Raw genomic sequence first — 25,641 nt, 5'->3', positions numbered from 1 at the left:
GTTTGCATTTTATTACAACTTTATTGTATGCAAAATGTTTGTATAATGTATATGTTAGGCACACACATACATTATATGTTGAGCGCCCTTTTAGAAACTTCTCATTTTAATTTTTTATTGTTTGTGTGTATGTGAGTAAATTCTTAATTATTTTTTTAACCAAGAGTTCCAGGACCTTGGAACTCATAGTTTTGAGTTTTTCATGATGAAAATCCTGATATACAAAATCAAAACTATGAATTATTCTCCAATCTTAGAATAATAATATGGAAATGACTTGTACAGAAAATTAAAAGATGAAGAAGGTGAGTTTGATTGGACTAGAAAAGGGACGAGGCCAAGAGAAATCTCTATTCTCAAACTGTCAAAAGTCACCATGTGAAAGAGAGATTGAATTTGTTTTGTAACTAAAGAACAGAAAGGTTACTTTTGCCCCCAACACAGAAAGGACTCTGCTGAAGAAAGCAGTCCAAAGACAGCGCCTCTGAAGGCAGGGTGTGCTCCATGGGGCCACGGGGCTCTGCTTGTTTAGAGGCTTCACCGGGAACATGCAGCTACTTTTCCATCCTGGACCCTGGCCGAAGACTGGCCCTCTCCTCATAGGGAAGGTCATCTTCTTCAGAAGAGCATATCACTTGGAGAGAGAGGTACATGGAGAGGTGAGGGAGGATACGGACGGCTGCCTAGCCAGCCAGATCAGATGAATCCAGCACAGTGATCACTTGGATTAAAGATACCACAGCTACCTTGCCCTTACTTCCAAGACAGCTCAGCTCCTAGGATTCTCCTTCCGAGCCCATGAGGACTGGAGATGCTAAGCACTGGAAATTTGAACATATTTTGCTCGTTACCTGCCCCAAGCCTAGTTCATATTTAGCCACAAATTAAATAAATTACAGAGATGAAATTTGCCTCCCAAGCTATAAAATCCCTACATGGAATTAAACAGAAAAGATTGTTACATGTATGTTCATTTAATGTGAAATATAAAGTTACCCAAATATATATTTCATGACACTAAAACATAGTTCTGAATGTGACTACTACATTTAAACATGCTTAACATAGTATTTACTAAGGATAGTTTTTATTTCCAAACAGGTCCTCACAGTCAATTAAAAAAAAAAAAAAGTATCTTAGCATTCTTCCTATATTAGTCACCTTGTGTCAGTGTGACAAAATGCCTGGTATAAACTACTTTAAAGGACAAAAGGTTTATTTGGGCTCACGGCCTCAGAGGTTTCAATCCATCCTGGCAGGGAGGATGTGGTGGAGCAGAGCCCCTTACAGCGTGGTAACCAAGAAGCAGAGAGAAGGAAAGAGCTGGCCCAGGTGGGACCACCAAAGGCTGAACCATGGAAGGCATAGCTGTGACTCACCTCCTCCAGACAACCTGTACGTCCTAAATTCCCCGCCCTCCAGACAGCACCAAGTGTCCAACACATGCATCTGTGAGAAACATTTCCTATTCAAATCACAGAACGCCACTGTCTTTACTCTTTTCTGTTTCACTAACATGTCCCAGGTTTTAAGTGGACTGTCTTTTATGGCCTGTCAGTATGAGTTTGCAGGTTAGCCTTAGCTGGCTCCATCGAAGGGCTTTGACTTCTGTGGGCTTTATTGGGTCTACTTTCCCTGGAAGGCAGAATACACCCCAGAGAAATATGAAGTTCCTTAAGCGGTGTGGTGGGATCGCCCCAGCGCCTGGGACATGACAGGATGACTTTGGAATGACAGCCCTTTCTAGGCAAGAATCTGAATGAATGGAAAGCGAGGCAGCCAAAGCAGTGGGCTCTATAGGCACATCTGACTAGGAGGCTCCTCTGGACTTAAGGAGCTGTTGGTTAGAAAGTTATCACAGTCCTTGGAACATCTCTTTTCTCTGAAAACAGATGGAAAATCAAAGCCGATTAGATTGTTTGATTTCGCCAATCAGTCGACATTGTGCTTACACAGGAAATGGTTTTAGTTCAACAGAGGAAAACACAGCCCACAAAGACAGAAGACGGGCAGAAGGTGTGATGGCCCACACCTGTAAACTCAGCACTCCAGAGGCTGAGGCCAGAGGATCACTGCAAGTCTAAGGCCCACCTGGTCTACACAGCGAATTCTAGGCCACCCTATCTCCAAACTAAACAGCCCTAGCTAGATGAGGCAGGGGGTAAAGAGGCTTGCTACCAAGGCTGAGGACCTGAGCTTGACCCCTGGGATGCACATGGTAAGAGGAGAGAACTGACTCCTGACCTCCACATATGGCACATACACATTTCCGTAAAGACACACACATACACATGAATAAAAGTTTAAATAAATGCAGTAATATTGAAAAGAGGAAGACCAGCGTGTCTAGGCAGCTCCTTTTCAACAGATAAGTCTCCATCAACATCATCATCGTCCTCATGCCATAATTAGAGAGCACACAGACCGCAGGGCAAAAAAAATTTTTGCAAACTTCAGCCGCATTGCTTGGAGCTTCAGCTAAAGCTGCACGTTAAGAATATCTACCTGTTTCCTCCTTTGCAAGTGAGGAACAGGCTTTAAACCCGGGGTTTCCAGCTGGTAACAATCGTTCCAAGACTCCACCCCCACCACCAGTCTCAGGGCATAAACACACACACACACACACACACACACAAGTGCTGCTACCTTATCTACTTCACAGCATTCTGGAGAACCAAATATACAAAAGTTCTGTATATATTGTCACACGCGTGTAAGGTGTGATTAAGCTGTTCATTTTCTACAGGGACATCCACATATTTTTCCAGTTCAAAAACATTCCTGCCAGAACAAAGCCCCATGAAACAACCTCCTATCCAGTCCACCATGTCCTACACAGCCAGCTGGATAAATGGGCAGATGACTGTTGTATTAGGAATGATCTATGAGTTTAATTATATATCCTAACAAATGGATATATTCACGCAGCATGGGCCACACTTTGAGCCTCTGAGTAGAAAGAGTATAATTAGGCAAGACATACAGTTGCACTAGGAAACAAATATGGTTCTCAGAATCTAATCCCTCATCCAAACCACACATTATCACCCTAAATGATGTTTTCAATTGAAAACATGTATCAAGTCTTTGTCCCAGACTGCTGCAGGCAAGCCTCAGCATTCCATAAGGGGGGGCGGGGGAGGACATGGCAGGGAGCCTCCAAGAGGGATGGGGCTCTTGAAAAAGCACTAGTTTGATGAAGTTGAAGAAGCGACAACTGGCAACAGCACGTCAGAGATAACTGTATCTTCTTCCCACCCCCAAGGTTTGACAAGGCATTTCATTCTTTTCTCCACCTACTGAGAAACATGAGTTAGTGAAAGGAGGAAAAAACAAAACAACAACAACAAAAAGCCCATCCTCAAAAGTCCAAGACCTAAACTAGGCCTTTTCCGTTAGAATGGCTGTCCCTACCAAACGATGAACTAGCAGAGGCCCAAAAGACTGGATTCTCAACTGAATTCTCTCCTGATGTTTAATCTTATGGTTGGACATCACTGGGCCCAGGATACATATTTTGTTTTTTCCTATCGTGTAACATACTTTAAAAAACAAATTTCCACTCAAAATGATTGTTGTGAGGGGGAAAAAATGCATGGACCCATTTTTTTTTCCCCATGTCTCTGATATGGGGCTTCTCTGCACTCATTTGGAATGTGTTCATTTCAATTATTTCCAAATGTTCCCAAAATGACTATGGGTCAGAGTACAAGAATCTGTTAAAAGATTTGAAGGAGGGCCATGTCCAGTCAAAAGATGAATAGCACTAATGTTCCAAAGGTCTATAAAGGTGCAGCTCAAATGAGCAAACACAGTGTCACTCCCCAAAACCCAGGAAACAGCAGTCCATGAGGAACAACATTAGCTGTTTGTAAAATGGTCTGAGAGAGCCCCCCGACCAACACCCTCCTCAGTCAACACCAGAGTTTGACTAATAAACTCCTCTTAGTCCAGAACATCCAAACACTTCGGGATAGTATTTCATGTCACTTTCGGGAAGAGAGAAATAGGAAATGATAGTCCAAGAAGAGACATTACAAAATTAAAACCCACAAGCAATTGTTTGTAAAGTGAAGGAATAAAATCCTACTTGGTTTCATCCCAACGTGGCTCCCACCAGAGTCCTCAGCTGCCCCGTATAGAGGTAGAACCAGCCCCCCTGTGGTTCCCATCCTGGAAAAGTAAACAAACAGCTCTTACACAAGTCTTTGGCCAGCAGGGATTCCTGGATGACTGTTTTGATACACAAATCTCTAATTCTCACCGTGTCTAAGAGGTCTGTAACTCACCAAAACCTGTTATGAGACTTGCAAACACAGACACAAAGTTTAGAAGCATTTCCATCTCCCAGTATGAGAAGCGTCAGGAAACACTAGCACGCAAAAGGATAGCAAAGCCAGCCACAGAGAAAACAAAACTGCACTGTGTTAAGCGTAAGAGCTGTATTGTTTAAAAGGGCTCCTGATCCCAGGTAAAGCCTTCCGTGGGAGAAAGGAAACGTTAACCCTAGAGGATCGTTTAACGTCTAGACGACCTTTACAGGGCTTTACATCATTTTAAATAATACCAGCATCGGGGGAACAACGGGAAAGCAAAAGCACCAAACACTTCTCCTTCACCTCGGCTCCCGTGGCTCCCGCAGCTGGGCGGAGAAAGCGGCCGTCCAGCCTCGCCTCACGGCGCCACCCTCCCCTGGCTCCCTCCCGTCCCCTCCCTTCCCTCATCTCCCCGCCCCCAGCTGGTGTATCCCCAGCCTAGGGAGATTAAGAGGTACTCGCTAATGTCACCGAACCTCCAGACGGATCTAACGTTTCTTAGCTCCCCGAAGCAAAGAAACTAGAGACGTTACACCCAGTGGTATTAGATGCCGTGGCCTGCAACCCGGCCTCCCCCAGCAGCCTGGGCCGGGGACGCGCGTGCCGGGCCGGAGGACTGCGCCACCGCCACCGCCGCTGCCGCTACCTGAGCTGTCCGTGGTGCTGGCGCGGTGCGGAGGCTGCCGGGCGGGACTGCGCGCCGCGCCCGCGGTCACCCTCGGCGTGCCAGCCGCCGCGCCCCGCGCGCTCGAGTCCCCGTGACTGTCCACCAGCTGCAAAGATTCATAACCATCGCTGCTGGTCTTTTTCCGGTAGTTCCCGAGGAGGCTCATGGGCAAGCCCGGAGAAGAAGGGGAAGGAAAAAAAAAATCAACCTGGGAAAGGAAGGGGGGGAGGGAAAGGCGGGACAGACTGAGAGAGGGATTGAAAATAATAATAATGATGATGATGACAATAACGATCAAGTGCCCGACATGACGCGAAGAAGAAGGAAAGGAGGGAGCGGCCACCGGGAAGGGCTCCGCGGCCACCGCCCCGGGCACAGCGCGCGCAGCCGGCCGGGCCACCCGTAGGTTGGACAGCGCCGGAGGAAGTGTAGGTGTCGCCGGGCAGTAGCCCGGCAGCTCCCGGAGTGGCCAGAGGGGGAGGGAATAAACAGAAGCGAGTAAAGGAGGGGAGAGTCGAGGGAGGGAGGCTGAGAGCGGAAAACGGGGCGGGGCGGGGCGGGATGGGGAGGGGACCGCGACAACGCGGAGGGAGGGGTGTGTCAGCGCTCGCGCGTGCTTTAGAAAAAAGAAAAAGAAAAATAGGGAAGGTGTCTCAGGCCTTGGAGACCCGGCACCCTCAGAGAGAGACCCAGGCACGCCCATTTCGTGCAACTCAGCTGGTCTTTGTTGGAGGGTTGATCCACCCAGTGGACTGGCTGGTAACTCCAGGAGGAGGGGAAAAGGAATCTGTTGACGGCAGGCCATCTGTGTACTCAGAGCGGAGCGGCATTTCTGCACAATCCCGGCCCGGGGTGAGCTGTGGACGTGTTAAGAGCTGGCTCCGAACGGGGCCAGGGAGCCAGGGCCAGATCTGTTCTGCAATTATTTGCTGAAGAAGTAATCGGGGAGAGGATGTTAAGTCGTGTGCATTTCCAGGTCTCTTCTCCTTTTTACCTTGGAACGGGGAGAAAGGACTCCCCAGCTCAGCTGGCTTGAGGGATGTCTGGACGGGCAAATAGACCAGATTTTTCTCCCATCCTCTAGCCTTGCCTTTCGTTTTTCTTTCACAGTTACAGGCAAGGAAAACAGCCATTATCTGAGCTGGTCTATCACGAAGTTAGTTAGCTGGAGGGCCAAGGCTCTGCAAGCCCACGTGTCTAGCTGTCCAGTTGTAATTTTTTTTTTTTATTTATTCTTAAAGAGGCTCCCAGCATCTGTGTGAGTTTCAGGCCTCTGCAATCCAGACAGGAACTCGGCTCAGTCTCAAGGTGCAAATCGCCCCAATGTTTGTTTTCACCTGACAGTATTTCAAGAACGCTCCCTCCTCAGCACAGGTGAAAGACTAGATAGAAATGTTGACTTAAGAGCATCACTTTTCTCTCCTGGTACTTCAATAAACTAAACTGAGAACCTTTCAGAAGCGCTCTGACGGCTTCCTGTGATACAAGAAGAAAAAGTGCATGCCATGGGTGTGCAGTGTGGGGGTGGGGGAAGACAGCAGGCACAAAGCCAGGTTGACTCGCTTCTTGGCTTACATGGTTATTATTATGTCATATCAGGGGACACACACACACACACACACACACACACACAATCGAGCAACAGCAGCTTAGAGTCTTCCATCCAGATCGCCCGGAACCTAAGGTTTCCTGGAAACTCCAGCTTTTCATAGGCCTAAACACAATAAATAAATTGGTTTGACGGGGGTTTTCTTCTTCAAAGATCATCCAGACACATGGCTCTGGGTAGGGTAGGAGTCAGAAGAGGTCGAGAATGCTGGCTGCTAGAGCCCCTCATGCCTTCCCCACTCCCTGTCCAGTGGGTTCCCATCTGCTGAGGTGGACTTTGAGCAGAAGCAGAAGCCAGAGCTGATGCTTGCTTAGAACAACTTTGAATGGTGGCAGGAAAAGCTGAAATATGGTTTTAAACACAAATGTTTTACTTTCAAACTTGCAAATCTGTAAGATTGAGCTATTTTGGTTACTTCTCTGAAGCAATACGTTTTTTTAAAAAAAATCTAGTAACAAAATAGTTCCCAGTGACATTTAATAATCTCTTTCTGAGCTTTCTTGGTTCATTACTGACCCCCAGGGAGCACAGACATCTAGTGTCCATCATGTGTCTCAGCAGATGCTGGCTGTGTAGTCACTAGATTTAGAGAACTTAGAGATGATCATTTCTGAGAGTGAAAGCTATTACTTTCAAAAGGAGCATTTTGGGTTATTTTTGCTACACTTCGGAACTGCAGACATGCTAGTGAAAGAAACTGAGACATATGCCTTTGTATTTTTGGATCTCTATCTCCCAAGTTTGCAAATTTAAAGAAAGACATGAATGGACTAGACAGCATTTTTTCCCCTTTCTTTTCTGGGATAAAACCCAGAATCTCAAACACGGTAGTCAAGGGATGTACCACGGAGTGACATCCTGGACCGCACCATTTTATTGAATTTTTTAGCTTCATACTTAACACAAACTAAATCAATCAGAACAACTATTAATATTTCCACAAAACTGGGATATAAGGAACACAGTAAGACTACATCGTCTAGACTTATTTACAACAGCCTAAATACAGAAGTCTGGGGACTAACTTGGAACCGCCACCAACTTAACTCTAACAGATTCCTAAAAGCTCGCTTCCCCATGAATATCTTTCTGCTCCGCGCTACCAAGTGTTCGGGATAAGACAACTAGTGTGATGTAGCTGAAGAAATAATTAAACAGTACCTAACATAGCTTTCTATACTAATCATATACATGTTTCCTGTTGTCGCCATGCTGGTCTGTCTTCAAGCACGGGTCTATCTTGCTTATGCAATCCTAGTGTCTCCCGTGAGTGCAGCTGAAAGCAAAGCTAAGTATTCTTTTCTCCAGAAGTAGAAGATGGGAAGTTATCTGTGTCACTAGTAAAAACTTCGGGGGGAGGGGGGAGATGGTTCAGCTGGTAAAGGGCTCCTGCCTGGGTGTGAGAACCTAAGTCTGAGTGTTAGCACCAAATGGGGGTTCGGGAGAGAGAAGTTAGGAATTCAGGCATGGCCATTCAAGTTTATACTCCCAGCACCGGGGAAGTGGGGAAAGGAGGAACCCTGAGACTCCAGGCCAATGAGAGACCCTGTATAAACAAAACAAAACATCAGGTGGACCACACCTACAAAATCACAGGAGAAATCCAAATCGGCTATTGGCCACACACAAGCATACACACAAGCTTTCTTACCCACTGAGCCATCTCTCCAGCCCTTAAATCAATTTTCATCACAAAGGAAGGGCTTAACAAATACTATTCTCATTACCTATTAATACTACTGTGACTGCATTATTATTTATAATATACAATGTCTTTACTTTTTGCCATTATTTCCAACTGTTACTGCATTTTATATCTAATTAAATCACTTTTCCAAAATGCAAATCATTTCCCACCTTTAAAATTAAGCTGGGATGCGTCCTGCATTACAGATGTGTTATCACCATGTATTATAAAACAAAAAGCATTTTGTATTCGGCAAAGTGATTTTCTGCCTTGGGTTTTTACATGCCTGCATGTATGCTTTTCCTACTACCTTTGCAGTATTTGAGAAGGAAAATCCATGTTTTCCATTGTCCCATGACAACCAACCAGTGAGTACCCAAACAGCAAACACATAATGCCCTGGGCTCAAGCTCGAATACAACTGAAACATAAAAAAAGGAAATAAACAGTGAGGAAATACTTAGTAAATCAACAAATTAATGAGGAAAGAAAAAAAACTCTATCACCGCCTTCCTTTTGCATTTGTGTATGTGGTGTGCGTGTGTGTGTCTCACTGTATGTGGGTCCACATGTTGTGGGATGTGCTTGCAAAGACATTAGGTTGTTGTCAGGAATGACTCTAGGTCACTCTTCCACGTTGTTCATTGATGCAGGGCCACCAATCAAAACTAGAGCTCACAAATGAAGCTGGTTTTGCCAGCCAGCTTGTTCTGGGGATTCTCTCCCTCTGGAGGCTAGGATTACAGGTGAGTTGCCATGTCCACTGGACATTCTGTGGAGATCTCTGTGGAGATCCAAACTCAGGCAAGCACTTTAACCACTGAGCCGTTCCCTGGCCTTATTCTAGAGATTTCTTTTAAATTTTTATAATATTCGCATTGTGGTCTACTGGTGAATTGCAAAATAAACTTAACAGTTCATAGCCATTATTTTCACACACACACACAAAATAAAACATTAGTTTTTGGAATGAAGGAAATGTTGTTACTTAAAATACTGCTTAAGGTGGTGTGTGTGTGTGTGTGTGTGTGTGTGTGTGTGTGTGTGTGTGTAGTTACACTAAGTAATGATATAGACGTATTCCTCACCATGAGTTCTGATGGTAAACATCTACCTGTCTCTCTCTCTCTTGAGCACAACCTCTGCTACTGAGCACTCCCAGAGTTCCCACTGGGACAATCCTCTACTGGGTGGTATCTGGGTTCACCTGAATTCTTACGAATTAGACGTTAAATGAGGGCAAAGTTTCTTATAAAGCCATATCTCTGAAACACAGTCCTTTAAATTTTCTGCTGTAACCAATATAAATCAATGAAAACTTGAGGCATTAAAACGTCAGTGGACAGCATACCTCAGGGTCGTATTCAGATTTTCTCCTTATGGGATACGATCTATGAGTACACACAGCACGGGCACTGAACTGAGCAGCTTCTATCTGTATCCTAGACATATTTGGTTTTTCTGAGCCTTAAAAAAGAAAAACCTTTGCATGCCTGTAATCCAAGACCTCAGGGAAGCAGAGGCAGGTGGATCTCTGTGAGTTCGAGACCAGCCTGGTCTGCAAAGTGAGTTCCAGGACAGCCCTGGACAGAGAAACCCTGTCTCAAAAACAAACAAACAAAAAAGAAAGGAGGGGAGAAAAGAAGGAAGGAAGGAAGGAAGAAAAGAAGGAAATTTTTAATTTATGTGTCTTTCCAGAAAGTTCCCAGGCTCCACTTTGAATGCCACATTTCACCACCATTTCTAGCCTACTGTCCTAGTTTTTGCCAGCCTTCTCAGGCATTTGGACCTGAGACCTGTAGTGTCAAAGTCTCAGCTGAAGAACAAAGGACAGGACCAAGGTCAATCCCAAAATCTACACCTTTGAGCCACAGTCAAGAAGAAAGCGGAACAGGCTGGGAATCCTTTCTCACTATTCTCCAACAGCAGAGTGGACCTGACTCCTCGTCCTCCTTCAGTAAAACCGAAGGTACTGATTTTCAGGAGTCTCTTGGGCTCAACCTTCCTACCTTCCCAAAACTCGACTTGTCATTTCCCTCTCCTCCTCCAAACGATGTCCAGGGAAGAAATCTCCAACCACTCAAGCACTCCCATATGCTATTCCCCAGCGGATTAAGGTTTCAGCCAAGAATCACATATGTAACTAAGAGCAGATGCCAAGACTTAGATACAGCAACACACAAAAGCCATCAGGCAGTGTGCTGGAAAACACTGAGAATGTCATAGTATCTAACACATGAAAATCTCTACTTAACATTACTTGGGAAAAGAGATGTCTGTTTGGGGTGCCTGACCAAGTGCTGGGTCTTTTGGAAAAGAAGACCAATTTTCCAGACAGGGTATGCTTTCCAAGACAGCTCATCCGGAAACCTGTGCCTGCTTGAAGAGCTAGCAGTACTAAAGATAACTCATTACTTCAGGTTTCCAGGTTCCCTTTCTTACTTAACTCTTACATTCTTGACAACCCTGGGGAAAAAAATGCCATCCTACTTTTGGAGCACCTGTGTCACTCACACAGGTACACACCTCAAATGTCAAAGGTTCTGGTGACGCTTGGCCACTGCCCAAGGCTACAGTGGTGATTCCAGTCTGAGAGTGAAGCCCGTGAGATCACCACACTTGTCCAGCATCCCCTTCTTGAGGTGACCAACGGAAAGGGGGTTTACTGCCCTGGCTTTACTGCCCATGTGGTAGCTTCTGCTCACGAAGCCTGAAAGCTTCCGATTGAAATAGCTTCATATTGGGTCATACACCTAAAACTGATCCTTTGTTACCCTTTGATTCAATTCAAAATCACTATTCTCATCAAAAACAAGCCCCTAGCTCCAACACCTGTACTATCTTTGCAATTGTAAATTAAAACTACTTAAAACACAGTTTGTTTGTTTTTTTTTTTACAGTAACTCAGTAACTCCTAAATGGGGCATGGTGGCATACTTTCATAATGCTAGCACTCAGGAAGCTGGGACAGGATAAGAAGTTCAAGGCTGGGCTAGGCTACATACTGAGACTTTATTGCAGATAAATAAAATTTTAAAAATAAAAGATAAAGCTTGAGACAGGCTTGGTAGTACATGTCTATTTCTTTAGTATTTGGGAGACAGAGGCAGGAAGACGGCGACAAGTTTGAAGCTACGAAAACATAAAAATAAACACAAGCTCTTAACATTGAAACAGGTGCGGCCTCTGCTACAATTGACATGTAACAGAGTGTGCCAACCTAAGAACATGGAGATTAAGGGGACACTGGCTTTGAAGGAAACACACTTTCGTTTGAGTGCTGTCCAAACACACACATATAAGATTTTTTTTATGATCTGGCATAGACTCATGGCCACGCTCTTGTTCTCTACAGTGAAGGAAAGCCCATTCTCTACCTCACTGGATGAAACAAAGGAAGATGCATTGAAAGCTGGCTGGTGAATGCCACCACGCCTGACAACCTGAGTTCCATTCCCAGAACCCACAAGGTAGAAGGAAGGAATGGACTCCTATTTGAGTCACTGTCTAACCACACACACACACACACACACACACACACACACACACACACACACGAATTTAACTTTAAAAACTTTTAAAGATGCATAAAAGCACACACCAACGGAAAGCTTTTCAAATGTTGCCTTTTACCAAAATCTAAGAACCCATTTTAAGTCACAGCATCCAAAAGAAAAATGTGCTACAGATGCACATATGACCTAGTAATTTTAAGAAGCTTCAGAATTTCATAAATGTCTGCATGTTTAAAAGAACGCTTTTAGTGTTGCCGTAACACTCTTTTAACTACGCGTTAGCCTGAGAATATATTGTCTGTGTCCCATGAAAGTACTTTACCCAACTCCAGCAATTACAGAGAGACAGTCTGCATCACGGTCTACCAGGCCCTGCGCCAGGCCTGCTACATGTTAGGTGGAGGAGAAAGCACCTACTATGTGAATAAAAAACTCAGAATGTTATTTGGGGAACTATCCTTACCTTGCAGAACAATCCACCCTTCCACCTTGTATTTCCTTAACGAGCTCACTCACTTAAGATATAGTTACCCCTGTCACTTGCAAGTATTTGCTAGGTTTTGGGTTCTTTGTTGGTTTTTGGTTTTTGGTTTTGGGGATTGGTTTCTTTGGACAGGGTCTTGCTGTATAACCCTGGCTAGCCAGGACACTTGGCATGTTTTTGACTCGTCAAGAAAATGCTCATGGTGTAAAAACATTCTGCCTGGGTTGCCATTGCAGTATCAACCTCTAGAGATCGAGATTCAGAATCACATGGTAAAAAACCATTGGCCCAAAAAAAGTGTTGTACGAAAAAGAATTATTGAAACAAGTAAAAGCTTGAGATAGTGAAAATGATGCCATTAAGAAGCAGGCAGCGCTCCTGATGGAGTCCCGGATAACCAGCTCAGCTTGCCAGAGCAGGTTAGAGGCTATGTCTACCCATCTTCAGAAGATATTAGAATGTGAAAAAGACTCAGAAGAAGCTGAGGCATAGAAAGAAGCACATTCAGTTCTGGATTCAGTGGAGTTGGCAGCCTGAGACCTTGTTTTCTGCAACCCTGTGTCCATTCTACAATTCATCATTTTTGCCCACTGCTGTGTGTTCAGTAATATGAGAATCCTTTTATGCAGTTGCATGTGCTTGTCTTTGTGTAACTTCCTAAAATAAGTGAGTAGGTCAAGTTAAAGAGAAGAGTAACTTGTGGAAACCCTGGCTAGGCATTTACACAGGACTAAGCTGTAGCCACAATAAATACAGAGAGAAACCATCTCAGCTGTTTCTGATATGGATCCTTCAAGAGCAATATGGGTCTAACACCCTGCTTCCAATCTTTTGCCCTTTCTTCTGGTTGGACACCAGAGCTCCAACAGGTATCTCAAACCATGAGGTGGGCTCCAGGATAAAAGACTTTGACGCTATGGCCAAAGACAGAAGGACCCTGAGAAAGAAATCACCCTGTGGTGGACCACTCTTTCGCTTCTCCCTGTCACATGCCGCCGTTCTAGTCCCCGGTGGGATGTAAGGTACCACCTACCGTCTAGATACCAATTCTTCATTCACCGTAACAGTTACTGGGAATCTCACATCCGCATGGTCACAGACAAGTTTCATAACTTAAGACCGTGTTAGCTCGCTCATAAAATTGTTACATCTAAGTGACAGGCAGCTATTAAAATTGCGTGACATCAAGGACGTAAAGAGCTTGGCGTGGTGCCTGGCTGGGGTGTTATCTTCTGCTCTTCAGTGAGTACAGAGCTGCATCTATTGTACCTGATTCTAAGGCCAGTGACTCACTGTGTTGACCCAAAGATTCCTTCAGGACAGACCCAGCACAGAGCTGCAAGCCTAGCTCATGTCCCAAGACTATGTCCCATCCCTTGCACAGAATTCTCTTTCCTGATCTGCCTGTGGAATTTCAGTGTAGCCTAAAACACTTGAAGCCATTCAAGTAGTTAACATAAAACGGTTTGTTGCTATTTATGACACAATAGTTCTAAGATTTCTATATGGCCAAGCGAGAGTCTGATTCATTCTCCATTTGCGCACACACACACACAACATAATAAATGAGAAATTTAGGTAATGAGGGGGAACCATTTCTATTTTATTCTTTCACTTTTTCTTATGGAAGTTATCAAGCACATACAAAAGTAGATTAAATTATGTAGTGGATCCCTTTGTACCTACAACTCAACATCAACAATCCCAAGCCATAGTCGATCTCCATTCATATGTATGACGCTAAGTTCATTTATACATTTATTGGTGCGCTTAGTGTTTTACTTGCAAGGCCAGGGAATTAATCCAGAGCCTCACTCATGCTAGGCCACTAAATCATACCTCCAGCCCTCCTCAGTGTCTTAAAATACATTCCGGGCTTCGTGTTATTTATCATTAAGTACTTCAATAAGCAGAACTTTAAGCTTTTCGACAGGGTTGAGAGGCTTTTAAGTTTCAGCCACGACAGAAGCAGAGCAAGATGTATCCTGCCTGCTTAACAAGAGACAAAAGCTACCCACCCATCCCTGCCAGGTGACCCAGGAAGAAACCTGCTGCCTTCCCATTTACTAAGTCTGGTGGAAAAGATACAACATCCACTCAGCCTCCTATTCCTGGACATGCCATCTACATGCCATGCACCTCTTCCAGCCCTGGTTATAATCTTGGGCCTTGCTGCCCAGGATATCTGGAAGTTGGCATGGGATTAAGGTTTCTACAGCCAGAGAAATTTATGGACTATTAAAGCAGAAAGAAACTGTAGAGGGCAGGAGAGCCCTTTCAACTTAGAGATAAGAAAAATGAGTCAGAAAAGTGAACAAATTGATTCACATCTAAAATGCAAATCCAATTATAGGACTGTGCTGGCTGGTTTCCATGTCAACTTGACAGAGCGAGGGTCACTGGAAAAGAGGGAATCTTAACTGAGAAAATGCTTCCATATAAGACTGGCCTGTGGACAAGTTTGGAGGATGTTTTCTTGACTGATGATTAGTGTAGACAGTCCTAGCTCACTGTGAGCGGCACTGTTCTTGGTAGGTGGTCTGGGATGGTAAGGGCCTCTGAAAGACTCTACCCAGCAGGGTATCAAAGCAGATGCTGAGACTCATAGCCAAACTTTGGGCAGAGTACAGGGAATCTTATGAAAGAATGGGGAGATAGTAAGACCTGGAGAGGACAGGAGCTCCACAAGGGAGCAACAAAACCAAAAACTCTGGGCCCATGGGTCTTTTCTGAGACTGATACTCCAACCAAGGACCATGCATGGAGATAACCTAGGACCCCTGCTCAGATGTAGCCCATAGTAGCCCAGTATCCAAGTAGGTTCCCTAGTAAGTGAAACAGGGACTGTCTCTGACATGAACTCAGTGGCTGGCTCTTTGATCACCTCCCTCTGAAGGGGTCCAGCCTTACTAGACCACAAAGAAGAACAATGCAGCCAGTCCTGATGAGACCTGATAAGCTAGGGTCAGATGGAAGGGGAGGAGGACCTCCCCTATCAGTGGACTTGGAGAGAGGCATGGGAGGAAATGAAGGAGGGATTGGGAGGGAATGAGGGAGGGGTCTACAGCTGGGATACAAAGTGAATAAACTGTAATTAATATTAAAAATAAAAATTTAATTAAAAATAAAAGGAAAACAAACTGAGCAAGCCAGGAGAAATAAGCCAGTGAGCAACACTTCTCCGGGATGAAATAACCACTTTTCTCCATGTGGTGGCTTGAATGAGGATGCCCCCTATAGTCTCATATTTTTTGAGTGTTTGGTCCCCAGTTGGTGTACTATTCAGGAAGGATTAGGAGATCTTGCTCCTACCTCCCAGCCCCCAGAGACAGAGTTTTTCTGTGCAATACCCTGGCTGTCCTGGACTCACTTTTTAGACCAGGCTGTCCTTGAACTCACAGAGATCTCTCTGGCACCACCACCACCCCCCGTCTTCCTGAGACAGGATTTCTCTGTATAATAGCCCTGGCTGTCCTGGACTACTTTATAGAGAAGACTGGCCTTGAACTCATAAGAGATCTTCCTGCCTCTGCCTCCAGCTCTCTCAATCTCTCTCCCTCTCCCCCACTCCCTTTCCCTCTTCTCTCTCTCTCTTCCTTCTTTCACTCTTTCCCTCCCTTACTATGTCTCACTCTTCTTTTTTTTCTCTGACTGTTGACTGTGAATCAGGACAGAAGCTTTTAGCAACTGCTCCAGCACCATGCCTGCCTGCCTGCCTGCCACCATGCTCCCGCCATGATGGTCATGAACTCACCCTCTGAAACTGTAAGCAAGCGCCCAATAAAAATGCTTTCTCTTATAAGTTGCCTTGGCTTTGGAATCTCTTCCCCACAATAGAACGGCAACCAAGACACTCCCCAAGCTGCTTTTGATTATGGTATTTCATCCCAGCAAAGGAAACCCTAACGAAGACAAGGATGCAGCCCTCCACCTAGGCCAGTGGTTCTTAGTGGGTAGGGTGTGACCCCTTTGGGTTGAATGACCCTTTCACTGGTGTCACCTAACACCATCAGACAATGCAGATACTTACATTAAAGTTATGAAGTAACAGAACTGGCTGGGGGGGGGGGGTCACTACAACATGAGGAACTGTGTTAAAGGGTCACAGCGTTAGGGAAAGGGAGAGCCACTGATGGAGGTGTTGGACACAATGTCTCCTTCCCACTCCAGGGCCTGCTGCTACCCCTTCAGAACTCAGAACCAATGGTCCCTCCATTGGTTTTCTCTTTCTAATGATTATTATTGCATTTTATTGCTTTAGTGCGTGCGTGCATGCGTGTGTGTGTGTGTGTGTGTGTGTGTGTGTGTGTGTGTGTAGCAGAGCATGATAGGGAGGTCAGTGTACAACTCTTTCCTTCTACTAAGTGTGTTCCAAGCATCAAACCCCCATCAGCAAGCTAGCAACAAAGTGCCTTTACCCACTAAGTCACCTTGCAAGTACCTCTGCCTCAGTCTTTAAGTGCAGACATTGGGCCCCCCTGGATCTCCCACCTGTCCGAGTCTGGCCTGCTCTTCAAGTCCTGTGTGGACAGCACTTCCCCACAGAAGCCCTAAGCTCTCAGAACCAGGTTACATATAACTTCGTGAGGTCCCATAGAACATTCTACATCTTCTAACATAGCACAGCATGCTATACTAAAACTGCCTCTCTACATGTGTGTCTTCCTACTCCAAACTGTTTACCCCTCGGTGGCAGGGCCATGTTAGTACTCTTTCCATGGGAAGTCGGTGAGGCATCTTTGGCAAAGGCTCTCATTCACTGTTTCACGGCCACTGCCTGCAGCAGCCATTACTGATGGAGGCCATGAGGCTGCAAAGAGGGGGCTGGTTTCGCAAGACGTTCACGTGAGAATCCCCACGTGTTTGTGATGGATTTCCCCAACAGAGCTGCCACAGACTGCCACCTTGTATTCTACAAGACTGAAGAAAACAGACAGTTCTGACTTTTCAAATCCTACCAGCTTGAATTTTCTTTTTGCTTTTAACCAGATCAGGTGATTTACACCCTCCAGATCTCCTCCTTTTGAGGGATGTACGAACCATCACTCTAAGAGAATATTCCTTTAGACCAAACATTGTTTGTGAATGACAGAACATGATGCTTGTCTCTGTTCCTACAATCACTACGCCCGTGAGCTGTGGACTACAGCGAACTGTGTAACGGTGGGAAATGAGTTTATATCACTGCACATGAACAATCTAGGTGGTGCCAACATCTGAAGCGCAGGGATTCAGAGACAACAACAGAGGTGCTTTTCTGTTTCCTTTCAGGCTTCGGCTGCAAGGCTGCAGGGCACATTCTTAAGCTTCCAGGACCCATTTCCAGTTCCAGAAGAACTTCCGTGGTGTAACCGGGAGCCAGTTCCTGCATGAGGAATCCCACCGTCAGGTTCAACGGGAAGTGATCGAAAGGGGTGGGGCAAGAGCTAACTCCATAAAATCCAAGTCAGCACAGCCCAGTTCGCCAGAGTTCGCTTGGTATATTGGTTTAAAAATGTGGCCTTTAAAAAGAATTGAACAAGCCAGGTATGGTGCTGCACATGCCTTTAGTCCAAGCACTCAGGCAGGCAGAGGCAGGCAGATCTCTAAGAGTTCAAGGCCGACCTCGTCTACAAAGTAAGTCCAGGACAGCCAGGGCTGTTACACAGAGAAACCCTGTCTCAAAAAACAAAACAACACAAAAAGACTAGGACATCTAGGCTGAAAGTTTGAAACTTGCCAAAATATGGAACTACTTTGAGCCATAATTTCCTCTTTCCTAAATGAAGCTCTTCTCTGTACTCGTTGGCTGTACACACTAGTTACTGCTATCACCCTGGCCTGCTTTATCTTGCTGTAACAGAGTACACGGGCTGAAGTACTTTTTTTTTTTTCATTAGAATGTAGTTACTTTGTATCCCAGCTTAGCCCCACCCTCATTCCCTCCCGATCCTGCCCTCCCTCTCTCCCTCCCTCATCTCCTCCCATGCCCCTTTCTCCAGTCCGCTAATAATGGAGGACCTCCTCCCCTTCCATCTGACCCTAGCCTATCAAGTCTCATCAGAACTGTCTTTCATAGTCTTCCTCTGTGGCCTGGTCAGGCTGCTCCCCCCTCAGGGGGAGGAGATCAAAGAGCCAGCCACTGAGTCATGTCAGAGACAACCCCTGCTCCCCTTATTAGGGAGGCCATTTGGAGACTGAGCTGCCAAGGGCTACCTCTGTGCAGGGGGTTCAGGTTATCTCCATGAATGGTTGAAGTATCAGTCTCAGAAAAGACCCCTAGGCCCAGATTGGCCCAGATTTTTTACTTCTGTTGTTCTCCTTGTGGAGCTCCAGATCCTTCCTGATCTTTCTGTCTCCCCCTTCTTTCATAAAATTCCCTGCACTCTGCCCAAAGTTTGACTATGAGTCTCAGCATCCACTTTAATACCCTGCTGGGTAGAGTCTTTCAGAGGCCCTGTGGTAGGCTCCTGTCTTGTTCCTTATTTTCACCTTCCTCCAATATCTATCCCATTTGCCTTTCTGAATGAAGATTGAACATCTTACCTAGGGTCTTTCTTCTTGCTTAGCTTCTTTAGGTGTACAGATTTTAGTATGTTTATCATATATTATGTCTAATATCTACTTATAAGTGAGGATATACCATGCGTGTCTTTCTGCTTCTGGGATACCTCACTCAGGATGATCTTTTCCCACCATTTGCCTGCAAATTTCATGATTTCCTTGTTTTTAATTGCTGAGTAGTACTCCATTGTATAAATGCACCACAATTTCTGTATCCATTCCTCAATTGAGGGACATCTGGGTTGTTTCCAGGTTCTGACTATTATTAATAAAGCTGCTACAAACATGGTTGAGCAAATGTCCTTGTTGTATACTTGAACATCTTTTGGATATATGCCTAGTTGTGGTATAGCTGGATCTTGAAGAAGCACAATTCCTAATTGTCTGAGAAAGTACCAGATTGATTTCCAAAGTGGTTGTGCAAGTTTACATTCCCACCAGCAGTGGAGGAGGGTTCCCCTTTCTCCACATCCTCTCCAGCATGTGTTGTCACTTGAGTTCTTGATCTTGGGCTGAAGGACTTATAAAGAGGTTTATGAGGTTCACAATTCTGGAGACTAGAAGAACCAAACAGCATGGTACAGTTGGTGAAGGCTCCCTGCTACAGTACAACACAGGTGTAAAGAGTGAAGGAACCAGAACACAGAAGGGGGATTAGCTTGACAAGGAACCAAGTGGTAGAGAAAGTCAAGGCCTGCTCTTGATGACAGCCCTCCCAGCACAGGAATAAATCTCCTCTTTGAGGCACAGGAATCAAACCCGGTGCCTATGCCTGCTGTATGCTAAGCACTCTATCACATAGCTGTATCCCTAGTCATCTTTTTATTTTACTTTTTCATTTTCAAAAAAGGATCTTGCTAAGTTACCCAAGCTAAGCTTTGAAATCACTGTAATTTAGGGCAGGCCTTGAACTTGGGATCTACTTGCCTAAGCCTCCTGAGTAACTAGGATTATAGATTTATACCACCAGGTCCAGCATGAATCCACTCCCATGAACCACTACCACAAACCGATGTTAATCCATTCATAAGCTTTGAGCCCTCATGACCTAATTTCCTTACACTAAGCCCACTCTTAAAGGGTCTACTGCTTTCACAGTTCGATAATAGGGACCAAGCACTCAGCACAAGAACCTGAGACACTTCCCATGGTAAGGAGAACAGGGACTATTTCTGACAGGAACTCAATGGCAGGCTCTTTGACTTCCCCACACCCCAAGGGAGAAGTCCTGCTGGGCCACAGAGGAGGACTTTGCAGCCAGTCCCGAAGATACCTGATAAAACAGGGTCAGATGAAAGGGGAGGAGATCCTCCCCAAGCAGTGGACTTGGAAAGGAGCAGGGAGGAGATGAGGGAGGGAGGGTAAGGTTGGGAGGGAATGAGGGAGCAGGATATAGCTGGGATACAGAGTCAATAAAATGTAACTAATAATAATAAAAAAAAATAAAAAAAGAACCTGAGACACAAGCTATATCTAAAAAGCAGAAATAATAAACATTTTCTTTAAGCAATCAAAAGACGCACTCTTTCTTCTGGAAAATTATCCTCTTCTCTGGCTGGAGTTAGAACCTCCCCAGACCTACCAGAACAATATATAAAATGCAGCTAGATCAACAGGTATTCTGAAAACCAAAGAGCAAGTCAAACTGAATTCTGCCCCTGAGCAAAGATGAAACACAGCAGGCCTATGAACTGTGTTTCCGACACGTGGGGACAGGAGATCGGAGAAGAAAATATTGCCAAAGAGAAAGAGAGAGAGAGATAAGAAGACAACTGCAAAAGCAGTAGTTCTGGGAGACCACAACTCTTCCACACTCACAACGATCCTCCCGTTTTAATTAAATTGATTTGAACTATATCTGTAGTGTACAGCCAAAAGAATTCTAACCTGCTATAGGAAACGGTCCTCACCTCATTGTGATCAAGTGCACTCAAGACTCAAGTTTCTATTTACTCATATAAATGAATTTGTTTTTCTTCCCTCTTGTACATCAGGAGGAAAAGAGGTCTACACAAAAGCTTACATTAAAATTTTAGTGAATGTTAATAAGCTTTAGATAAAAATGGAGTCCCAGCCTGTGCAATGACATCTTCTCTACATGTTCAGGCTAGAGCTAACGTATATACAACTTCATGGCCACAAAACTGGTCTGAAGAAATAGGATGCAAACCACAAGTGAACAACAACTGTGTGCTATCTAGTCTTGTCAATTCGACACAAGCTAGGATTATTGGAGAAGGAATTGCAAATGAGAAAACCGCTCTGTCACACTGGCCTGTAGGCAAGTCTGTCCGGTATTTTCTTAGTTAGTGGTTGATATGAGAGAGCCCCATCCACTGAGGGTACTGCCAGTCCTAGGCGGATGGTCCTGGAGTATATAAGAAAGCAGCATCAGCAAGCCAGGCAGATCAAGCCAATCAACAGCAGCCCTCCACCATGTCCGCTTCAGTTCCTGCCTCCGTGTTCCTGCTCTGAGGGTCTGCCCTGACTTCCCTCAGTGACAGAGTCACCTGGGAGGTATACGATGAACTAAAACCTTCCCTCCCCCTAAGTTGTCTGTGGTCAGTGTTTATCACAGCAACAAAAACTAAAGTAGAAAACAAAACAAAACAGAACTTTCAAATTTCTAGTGGCCACATTAAAAATGAAAGTGAAACAAATAAATTCAGTTTCGCACTGTCTCTCCTTTACCTCATAGATATAAAGTTCTGCTGCTTCAGTGTGGAGCCCGGAAGATTTTCTTTCTGCTACATGCTTGCTAGGCTTTGCATCTTAAATTTTCCCAGTGTTGGCTCACTGTGTGATCCAGCACAGAAATACAATGTTTCAATCTTTCCAGCAATATAAAGACAAGCTTTCTGTAGTTATAAATGAGAAAAGTAAACTTCACGGAATAAACATTTTTTTTTCTAAGTACAACTAATCAGCACAGGGCCTAGAAGACAACCTTGACCCTGGCCCCTGCCTCTGAAGCTCTGCACCTCACTGTAGGCCACAGAGTGAGAGCCATGTTCAACACGATCTGAAACTCAACCACATCAAAGCAATGCAGGGGCTAAGGCCTCGCCCATACAATACGGCTCCTAGACATGAGGATTCTATTTCTTTTTGGATCACAGAGAGCCTTTCGTGAAAATAATCTCCAAATCCACGTTTCTCTGTGTGTGCAGATTCATGAATGGAATTCATTACTGTCACTAAGACATGTCTTCCCGCTACCACATACTCTCTAGTCTGCAAGGTAGAGAGTTATGTTCACAAAGCTGAATGTATGTGTGCACGCATTCATATGATATTCATGTACATACACAAGGGGAGGGGGGAGAGAGTCTTGCCATGGCTGTATTTCCAAAATAGGTAGAATAGTAAGTATACCTTTTGATAAAGTATTTGGCCTTCAGCTTCTAAAGCAGGTTTAAAGCAATAAAGGATAGAAATTTCTTTGTTATGATGCTGCAGCACCTCTCTCTGACCTTCTACCTTCCTTTTGTCTGTTCTTTTTCTCCTGAAGGTTCCCTGTGAAAACTAGGATTTTTTTCTTCAACAAGTCAAGATTACTAAAAGTGTATATAACCTTCCCCTGCTTTTCCTGTCTTACACATGGCCAGAAAGACATTCTTGGCCTCCCTTAGCTAGAAATAGATCCCAAGAGCTTCATTCCATGTGAGGTCCTGCCCCATACCAGAGAGGAAGGCACAGTGCACATAGGGGCCACAAAGAATCTGACCAGACAGGCTGTGCTGGCTTTCTCGCTGTGGTAGAGCATTAGCATTTAACCTTCTGTCCAGTCCCATTGGTACACAGTTGCCCATGCTTCAGCCATGCCTTTGCAATGACTGAATTCATAAAATCTCAGTGGGAATGTTCAGAGTGCTTCTTGGAACCTGTGGAGACCCAGGAAAGTGAGGAGGAACTGCTGCACATCCCAGCGGCAGCCAGGCGCCTGCCAGATGGTTCCATCCATGTCTTCATAGAGATCCTTATTTGTGGACTTACAATAAGCCAATAAATGTCTTCCCCCGAGTTCTGCGAGCCACCCTAGCAAATGAACTAAGCCAAACCAGGGAGTTGTAGGAAGCTGCCTGTAGCCAGCTCGTCAGAAACCTTGAGGTCTGGACTCCGACCGATGTCTGACTAGTCCTGTGCGACTGAGCCCTTACTATTTGAGACCCAATGCAGCTCACAAGCAGGCATGGGCAGAACTGAGTTGAATTCTGCTGTGGAATTGATTGTTTGCTAACTGGTGATAAGAGGGCCCATGCATTTTGAAATCTTGGCAGCGGTACATGCTACAGTAGGAGAGCATACAACACAGAAAAAAAAATGAAGTTTGCCTTTTCTCACTATCACTGGACCCACCAAAGTGCCTAGACTGAAGCCCTAACCATCTAATAGGCACATGTTAGTGATGGGGACCTTCAGAAAGAAATTGGATTAAGATGAGGTCACGTAGGATGAATGCTCAGCCCTAACAAGACATTTAGACAATCTCATCTAAGGCTTAAGGAATATCATGGAGGAGAGGTTAGAAAGAATGTAGTAGCCAAAATACAGGGAGAAGACTTGAAATCAGCCATTGAAGTCCTGAACTCACAGCAGCTGTAGCTGCCTGTGTTGATCCAGCACAAGAATGTTCCCATTAGCAGTCAAGCAGGGATGGGGCTGGACTCAGGATGCTCTGCCACTCAATGCTGTACAGTTTGCTACTTATAAGATTCAGCAAGAGGGGGAACAGTTGCCTTCAATTGTGTGGCCGCTGATGAACCCACCAAATTCCAATGGAGAGTGTCAATCCAGTGGTTACAGACGTGTCTCTAAACTGACCATGAGACAAAACCAAAAGTAAAAAAGTCTAGGAAAAGGACTGGAAGAGAGGAGGAGGAATTGACAAGAATGGTAGGAGAGAAGAGAGGATGTGATAGCCAGGAGGTGGTGGCACACGCCTTTAATCTCAATGCTCAGGAGGCAGAGGCAGCCAGAACTCTGGGAGTTGGAGGCCAGCCTGGTCTACAGAGTGAGCTCCAAGATAGCCAGGACCAGGACTACACAGGGAAATCCATCTCAAAAAGAGAGATAGAGAGAGAGAGATGTGGAATGAGAAAGAAAGAGAGTAATCAGGATACATTCTAAGTGTATATGAAATATAAAGTCAATTTTTAAAATATTATTTAAAAATGATACGGTCACTAGGGCAGGAGCCTTATGAAGGCTAAATATTTTAGTAACCCTAAAATATCAAAAAGATCAAAGCTTTCCAACATGTGAGGACACAGAGAGGGAAAGACATGCAGTCTTCCGGTCATTTTGTGCTGTCTGGCTGCCCTCAGCTAAGTGGATGGCACCTGCCTAAGTCGAGGGCAGAGCCTCCTCTTCACTGGTCAGTAACTCAAATGCCACAGGACACAGACACACCCCACAACAACGCTTTACCAGTTCTCCGGGTAATCCTCACTCCAGCCAAGTTGACACCATCACAGAGATGAGAGATCTTTACACTGAAAAGAAATTGGAGAAGACACAAATAAATGGAAATAAATCCTGTGCTTTAATGCTTCTCAAGCGTCCACCAATCAAAGCAAGTCACAGTAGCACTAACCATAGGAAGAGAAAAATAATCCTAAAATTCATTCAAAATTCACTAAGGATCTCAAATAGGCAAAGCAATCTAAAGCAAAAAGAACAAAGCTAGAGTCATCATAGCATTTAATTTTAAAATACAGTACAAAGCTATAGTCACAAACCACATAATACTGACACGAAACTGACTTGTAGACTGACAGGACAGACTAGAGAGTCCAGACACAAATCCACACACTTAGGGCCCCTGACTTTCAACCAAGGTGCCATGAACACACAATGGGGAAAGAGTAAGAAAACAAATGATCAATTAAAAATAGACATTCCTCGAAAGAAGACATACAAATGGCCAACAGGTATGTGGACAGATGCTCGATATCTCTCATCATCAGGGTAACACAAATCAAAGCCACGGTGGGCTATCACCTCAGCCTTAGAAGAGCTACTACCAAAACAAGATAAATGGTACATGTTGACAAAGAATGTAGGAAAAAGACAATACACACACACACTGTGGGTAGAAATATAAGTTAACATAGCTATTGTGGAAAATCTTTAGAGGCTCCAGAATTAAAAATGTAGCAATTACATGATCCAGAACCCCCACAATTTGGTATGTATTCAAATGAAATAAAATCAATATGTCAAACAAATAACTTCACTCTCATATTTATGGGAGTATTGTTTATAACAGCTAAGATACTGAATTTAAAAAAGTGTCATCTGAAACGCGATGAAGAAAGTGTAGTGTGCATACACAATGGAATACTAGTTAGCTATGAAAGAAAAGAAAATCCCATCATTTGGGAACCGGAGGATGTTATGTTAAGTGAACTGAGCCAGGCACAGACACAAATGCCTCATGGTCTCGCACATGGGGAACTTAACAGTTGATACAGAGGGTAAAACGGTGATTATCAGAGGCTGTGGTGTGGAGTGAAGTGGGTGTGGAGAAATGTTAGTCAGAGGGACATAATTACAGGGATAAGTTTAAGAAGTCACTGAAAGGCACTGTGACCATTGTCAATGGTGGCTTATTATAGTCTTGAAAAATACAGAAACAGTATACTTGTGTTCTCATCACAAAGTGATAATTATGTGAGTGATAAAGTGATATCACAAATGATAATGCAATTCTTTATTAGCTGGAATTGACCATTGCATAACACACACATATATATATAAATGTCATCTCCTATATTATATTATATTATATTATATTATATTATATTATATTATATTA

The 25,641-nt window shown here is 44.5% G+C and overlaps 1 protein-coding gene across 5 annotated transcripts in view; it reads right to left on the bottom strand.

Moving 5' to 3' along the window:
- The window catches only part of Dnajc6 (DnaJ heat shock protein family (Hsp40) member C6), a 154,002-nt gene that overhangs the window by 94,209 nt on the left and 34,152 nt on the right, over positions 1-25,641 (bottom strand). For 3 of the 5 annotated variants that reach the window (XM_055628887.1, XM_055628886.1, XM_055628885.1), the window contains exon 2: positions 24,252-24,316. The exons of 1 other annotated variant lie outside the window; for it this stretch is intronic. Coding sequence is in view for 1 of the 4 variants with exons in the window: in XM_055628883.1 (XP_055484858.1) it covers positions 4,963-5,149 (187 nt within the window). In the remaining 3 variants the exon portion in view is untranslated. Of the gene's footprint in view, positions 1-4,962; positions 5,150-24,251; positions 24,317-25,641 lie in introns of those variants that run through there. One more of the 5 variants, XM_055628883.1, reaches the window with a different exon arrangement.

This window comes from Psammomys obesus, unplaced genomic scaffold (genome assembly GCF_907164565.1).
Source record: "Psammomys obesus unplaced genomic scaffold, mPsaObe1.curated_primary_1811, whole genome shotgun sequence".
In the NCBI taxonomy this organism is placed as follows: Eukaryota; Metazoa; Chordata; class Mammalia; order Rodentia; family Muridae; genus Psammomys; species Psammomys obesus.
The sequence above is the reverse complement of the archived record's forward strand: the minus strand, read 5'-3'. Positions and strand labels throughout refer to the sequence as shown.